The 7233-nt window shown below is 40.1% G+C and overlaps 1 protein-coding gene across 2 annotated transcripts in view; it reads left to right on the top strand.

The window, feature by feature from the left end:
* The window catches only part of LOC144817827 (mitochondrial amidoxime reducing component 2-like), an 84683-nt gene extending 79106 nt beyond the window's left edge, over nt 1–5577 (top strand). For both annotated transcript variants that reach the window (XM_078674678.1, XM_078674677.1), the window contains exon 2: nt 4062–5577. In XM_078674678.1, the coding sequence (XP_078530804.1) occupies nt 4291–5298 (1008 nt within the window). In that variant the 5' untranslated portion in view covers nt 4062–4290 and the 3' untranslated portion in view covers nt 5299–5577. The remainder of the gene's footprint in view (nt 1–4061) is intronic.
* The last annotated feature ends 1656 nt before the right edge of the window (nt 5578–7233 follow it).

Genomic DNA, 7233 nt, shown 5'->3' on the forward strand with positions numbered 1-7233 from the left:
TCTTTTGGGGAGAGATAATGGGCAAGTGGACCAACTGTGCCTGTCCTTGCCATCTACCTCCTCTATATGTCTCCATTGCATAGTATTCCACCAGATTATTCAGAGGTTCTCAGCCCCTTGTCCGGACCTGTTTGCAACTGTAGAGAAGTTTCGGAAGCGGGCGCATTGACAATTATATGGGCACGGGTCTATTGAATTCATTTCCACCAATCCTACTTATCTCAAATGTTCTGCAAAATATCCAAGGACGTTGAGCAGAGGTACTGCTAGAAGTTTCCTGCCCGCCTCGACATCCCTGGTACCCCCTACATGTTTGTTTATCTGTCAGCCCACAACGGCTACTTTCTCTCAAACACTCCCCTCTCAAGTTCCCAATCTTGAGCACAGCAACTTTGCTTTGTTTCCATTAGAGGTTTTGACCTTGAGAGGATGACATTGCAATCCCTTGTCTGTTCTGCAGAGATGGCTGCAGATATTTAATAGTGCAGACGATCGGTCGCTGTAAAGGTCTATGCCAGACATTGGCAATAAATTCGAACTGGTGGGTTTCTAAGTCTTTCCATCCCAGTACTTGTGAGTCCATGAACATTCTTGATTTTTTTAGAGTTAGGTTTGTGCTGGGTCTGTCTGTGTCTAGTTTCTGCGGTCAGTTGACTGCAATTCGATCTTTTAGACACTTTGGTTATTTTTTAGACACCTTGGTTAGTAGATCATTAAGACAGTTTTTTCTTAAAAGATCACTGCTACTTTCTCCTGTTTGTTCTGGATACTTACCTTTTAGTTTTGAGGTTTCTTAGGACAGCCTTTGGATTCTGCAGTTTTAAAATTTCTGACTTTATAGTTCTTGTTTGGCCGCTATCTGTTCTGGTAGAAGACTAGAAGAACTTGGTGCCTTATTGTGTGCTAAACCTTCTCTTTGGTTCTTTTGCTGATAAGGTAATCCTGAGAGTGCCACCTTTTTTGTCAACGGTTGCTCTCCAGTCTACGTCTCAGTAGATTTGGTGTTTCCAGTAGTTACACATTTCCTTGTATCCTGAGGAGGTGTAGAACACACGCTTGATGTCCAGAGGGCATTAAGGATTTATGTGGACAGGAGCGCTCCGTTTATAAAGATGGTGCCCCTGTGTGTAACTTTTGGCTTTGCATTGCAAGGATTATGCACCTCTTCATCAGCTTTGAGTAGGTGGCTCAAGCAGACAATTCTAATGGCCTTTGAGGGTTTATCTTTTGGTATCAACTGTACAAGTAAGATATACCGGGGTGTAGATGATTCTTGGATAATGTTATAGGGTGCAACCATGAGAGATATCTGATGAGCTGTTACCTGGGCAACCCCATATATGGTCATGGTACATTACAGTCTTCAGATCATTGGTGGTGTTTCGGCAAACTTTCATGAAATAGTTTTGAATTTAGTTTTGGATGATAAATGCTCATTAAGTAATGGGGTGAATGCAGTATATATGTTGTATGTTCTTTTTTTCTGGTTGTGCATCACTGTTTGGATATACTTTCATTCAATATGAACTGGGATAAGTAAAACAGTTGAGAAAGTAATGATTGAGTTACTTACTGATGATCTTTATTACTCTGAGCTCAGGTCTTCCGCTGCACGTACAAAGAATGCACGTACAATAAATAAAGTTTTATTTATTTTTACAGTCAGCAGTCAAGATGAAGATTCATAGACCCGGCCCTGATATTTAAGTGCCGCACCGGCACAAATTAAGCACTGGCCGTCTTCCCCATCTCAATCCAAGATTGCCTCTCTGCCCTTACCCAAGATATGAGACAACAACCAGAAAAAAGCTTATCAGCTTGGTACATAATAGGAATGTTTTATGGTTCCTCCCCCTTTACAGCACACGAAGTAATATAGGCCCTAATTATATTTTTACAGTTATTTGTTGGTATAGCTTAACAGTTTCTGCCAGGAGAAACATTTCCTTATTCGGTAAGGACTGGGATGAGTTATATCTCAGAGTAATGAAGATTACTTTAAGTACCAGGACACTTCTCTCATAGTAAGTGATGTAAGTAACTGCATGATAAGGTTGGTCTCAGTGGTCACTGAATATAAATGAGCACTCTGATCTTAATCCTAAATAAATAGGAGTTCTCATAAATGACTGAAAAATGGGTGCCTAATGCCTTCAGTCTAGAAGGTTGATCCTTCCTTGAATGTGTAATCCACCTTGCACCCACATGATGTAAAATGTTTCCAGAGTTAAAGTGTCACGGAAATATGTGTTCCAAGACTATGATGCGTTTAATAGATATTTTTCAGTATACAGTCCGAGAATTGTCTTGCGAGGCGCCCTGCCACCTAAGGACTTTGTCAATGTGCTAACCTGATGCAGAGAGCCAATTTAATTGCGACTACCCCGCAACCCACTCTGCGCTATTGGAGTGAGATGGGATTTAAATAACGATAAAGTCCTATTGAATATCACAGGCATAATTACTGGAATTGAGATGCCTTTTCATTATGGGAAGGCACACACAAGAACTCTGGGAAACCATGGATATGCTTTAAAGATTTGTTTTTTAAAATCAAAATCCTATACTAGTGTATACAATATGAATAGCAGCTGTTATGAAAATCAACGAGATAGTGGCAGAAAAATTTCCCAAAAGTGTGAATAACAGTTTATATTGATAAAATCATATGGTTTTGTTTGTCGCAATATTTACAATCCCACACTTGTTTCTTTGGATAACTCAACTAATCTTAGCACTAAAGAAGGGGCCTAATTCCAGTCTAAAGGGGTTGACACAACCCCATACCTCGTCTGAACAATAGAACCACTGTTCAGTAAAGTAGCAATGTCTGTTATTCGCCTCCTGATAGCCTTCAGCAAAGGCATATGATAACTGTTCTGTATGGCCTGTATGGCCTGTCTGTAGCCTTTATACAAAGTTCCTCTCTGCCTCGTCACATCCTGTTCTTAGGTTACATAACATGTCTGATCATTCAGAAGAAACAGTTGGCAGAAAAGGCCTTGGCACTCTTTCACTTATTTACATTCTTTAGAACCGTGCTCTCTGTGTAAAAACAGTAAACAAGAGGTGAACTGATCATCCTCCATGGAACCTTGTTCATTATTGAAAACAACCAGAGAACAGAGAATTTTGATTCATACTAAACAACATTAATATATTAAAGCACCCTTGATTATGACATTGCAGTGTATAATGGTGTGAATAAAAGGGCATTCTGTATTTCAGTAATCAACATATATAATTCAAAAAGGGGTATACTTAAGAGGAAAACATGATAATTATAAAAAGGGGTTATTATAATCCTGATTCATGATACTTGTTAATGCTGCTGTGTTTGAGTATGAAGGAAGCCTGCTGATTACCGGCTGAGGAGAAGAGGTGATTGTTTGAAGTAGAGTTACTTTTGAGGGCATACTGAGTCCAGCTCCTGATGCAGATGAGATGTTTGGTCATTGTAAATCATGTTCTTGCATCCAATATGAAGTTCTAATCTGAATCCCATATTTGTTCATAACTTACACAAGATCATTTTACGGTAAAAGGTTTGCTCTGTGTTTTCGAATTGGAGGAGCTGCATATTAAAATGTGAAATCAGTCAGGTACATTTTAAAATAGGTTTGTTGAATGCTGACAAATTAAATATTTTTTTGTTGGAATAAGATAAAATGGAATATTTGCTCACAGTGGAAGCTGAGTAAGGGCTCAGAGTCCCAAACTATTTGTATTTGCAGTAATTTATTGTAACTACTGAGAACCACCATTCATTAGGAGACATGGTCTAGCAGATAAGTTGTAGAGTGTGACACAGGTAGGCAGAAATCCTGGTTTACTCAAATATTTGTGCAATCTTCAGCAACCCACTTTGTCTCTCTATCGCACATTTCCCATAACTGTGAAAAAAGAAACTGCTCAGAAATGGGTAGATGTGTAATGTTTTCAATAAATGTGTTTTCTTAATATATTTAAGCAAACAGCAGTATAGTTAAATTAAATGTCTGTTTTGATAGAGGTATTGCAAAGTGGTATATTGAAATCTCCTTTTTATTAATTGTTAACAGGTCCAGCCCAGCACTCACGACTGAACTATTCATCTGGAATGAGAACAGATGTCTTGTAACTGGGTCTAACCTGCCTGATACTTACTGTAATTCAACCTCCACTGCAGTTCAACAGAGAAGTGGACAAACAAGCAATATTTGATACTACGTTCCAGCTTTAATACTGAGCAGATCCAGGCCTAATACAACTAAGCTTTTTAATTGCAATTTAGGCCCAGGTCTACAAGCCATGGGTATTTCTGCTACTCTTCAGGCTGGCCTTCAGCATCTGTCTCAGCATCGCGTGGCTTGGCTGTGCGCAGCAGGGCTGGGAACTTCCATTGCCGCTGCGTGGCTGTGGAAGAGAGAGAACGGCGCAAGAAGGAGAGGCAAGCTGGAACAGGTTGGTGTAGTCTCGCAGCTTTTGATTTACCCCATCAAGTCCTGCAAAGGAGTTTCTGTCTCCGAAGCAGAGTGCACGCCGCTGGGACTGAAGAATGGAGCACTCCGGGATAGACACTGGCTCGTGGTAAAAGAAGATGGGCACATGGTCACTGCTCGACAGGAGCCTCGCATGGTCTTTATATCGATCTCCGAAGAAAAAGGCCACTTGGTGCTCCATGCCCCTGACAAAGAAGATCTACATGTTCCACTCAAGCTGTCTAAATCGAATCCAGTCAAGGATTGCCGGGTCTTTGGCTTAGACATCCAGGGCAGAGACTGCGGGGATGAAGTTGGTGACTGGATCACCACCTTCCTGAAGAGCAGTGAACCGTATCGTTTGGTCCAGTTTGAGCTCAACATGACACCGAGGTCCTCAAAGGACACTGCTGATGTTTTTCGATCCTCTGATAAGGTGGCATATCCAGACGCCAGCCCAGTCATGCTTCTCTCGGAGACCTCGCTTGAAGATCTGAACACAAAGCTGGATAAAAAAGTGTCCATACACAATTTCAGACCTTGCATTGTAGTTTCGAATTGCAATGCCTTTCAGGAGGATTCATGGGATCAAATCCTCATCGGCAACGTGGAGCTGAAGAGAATAATGGCCTGCTCGAGGTGCATCCTCACCACCGTGGACCCGGACACTGGAATCTTGGATCGTAAAGAGCCCCTGGACACACTGAAGACTTACCGGATGTGTGATCCCTCTGAGAAACCACTATACAAATCTTCTCCACTGTTTGGACAGTATTTTGGTGTTGATAAAACAGGAGTACTTCATGTTGGTGACCCAGTGTTCAAAATGGTCCAATAACAGAAGATCTCCCCAAGCGTAGAGCGTGATTGGATTCTCAGAAGCGCCTTCTAATCTTGACGTAGATCTTTAAGCAGATGCCAATGAATTATCACTGAAATGTGACCGTAACCTTATTTAAAGGAAGCAATCGTCTATGTATAACAACTACTGTCTGGTCCTCAAACGTGGTCTAAAACTTTGTAATGATTTGTAATAATCCACTACTTTTTGCTAAAGTCTTGCTTGAGCAGGACATTGTTTCTTGAATAAATACTTTCATAAACTTTGCTTATCAAAGAGATTGTGGGCCTTTTATTGCAAATTTTAAGTTTGTTTTGCTATACTCTAACCTTCGTGTGTCCGGTTTTATGTTATATATTTCATGACTCAATAATTGCTTTTTTATTAATCTCGGAGGGGGGGTAATAATGGAGTAATTCATTTCAGGATGCTGTATTGTTCATTTGTTTGGAAAACTATAGCCACAAGTATATCGTTTTAATCCGATATTGTCACTTTTTTTGTTGTTGATAATCCACGCATGTCACAACTCCTCACCCGCAGTGCTTGCCTCCAAATCTAAAACAGGCCACCCATAGTAGCTTAAATGCTGTTGATCTCCTAGGATATTACTTAAGATGATGTAATATTAGTTTGCCCCTCAAGCCTCTCACAAGGATTGCAGTTTCCATCTTTTAGCAGCAAAAAAACTCCCTAATTCCCCTAAAACCTGGTATAAAGACACTGATTTCACTTGCCTGGTTTTGATGGATGTAGGTACATTTCTCTACTCACAAGCTTCGAACTTTTTTAAAAAACTTGCTTAAGCCGTGCACTATTTTTTTCAAACCCGCACAGATTCGAAGGAGGTCTTGTAACCTATTTTCCTTTACAAAACCTCCCATACCATTACTTTGAATCCCTTACTTCGAATGGTAACGAGTTAAGACTAATAGGGGTTTGTACGATTATTTTGGATTGCTTTATTTTCGCTGTTCTTGTTAAAATCATTAGAAGTCCTTAACTCTTTTTTTTTTTTTATTTAGCACTTATATATATTTCTTTTTACTGTATTTTCAATGAGGTTCATAGCCCCCTTTAAAAGAAACATAAAACATATGTTTTACCCTATTCTCAAATACACCCCTAACAATCCCTGCACTCTAGCCTATTCCCAACCCCTACGATCCCATACATAATTACACCTACACTTATTCTAGCCCTGAACGCGACAAACACTTACTGCATGTCTGTGTGTGTATATGTGTGTAAACACACACACAATTATAGTTAGCAGTTGAAATGAGATCACAACATTTAAAACCGTTAAGAAACACTGAGTTTCACACGTTTTAGTTGACTGAGCTAACAATAACGTGTGCACCTGCCATTAACTGTGTATGGCCTCACTTATTAGATCACTCATGACATGTTAATTGACATCATTGATGACGTCACTGATAACACCATAGTCGTATCCAGCATGGAGTTACTGTGTACACATGTGGGCACATAGCATGGAAATAGCGTAAGCCCTAGAGGCAAGTGTGGTTGTGCATATTGTAAGTTACATGGTGTACCATTTCCAAATCACTAAAGTTTGGGGTGCGAGCTGTACTCCATTATTAAACAAGCACATGGCTGAGTGCACCTGATATGGGTTGTAGATGCATGTTTCAAAGTAGGTTGTTGCTATAAGATCTGTGAGAAAGCACAAGCCATCTGTCGACAAATTATCCACCAGAGGTTATCTGGGCACATAACCTTGTAATGCAGTACTATAGACAAATTTGATGTAAGAATGCCTTTAATAAGGGCCACACCTTATAAAAGGCATTGTTATATCAAATGTGTCTATAGTTCTGTTTATCTCCAGAACCTCACTAAAGATTGAGGCATTGCATATCTTTGAATTCAGGCTGTGAATAGTGATGTAAGCACCAAGCACTAGCC

Source organism: Lissotriton helveticus, chromosome 2_1 (genome assembly GCF_964261635.1).
Source record: "Lissotriton helveticus chromosome 2_1, aLisHel1.1, whole genome shotgun sequence".
NCBI classification, from domain to species: Eukaryota; Metazoa; Chordata; class Amphibia; order Caudata; family Salamandridae; genus Lissotriton; species Lissotriton helveticus.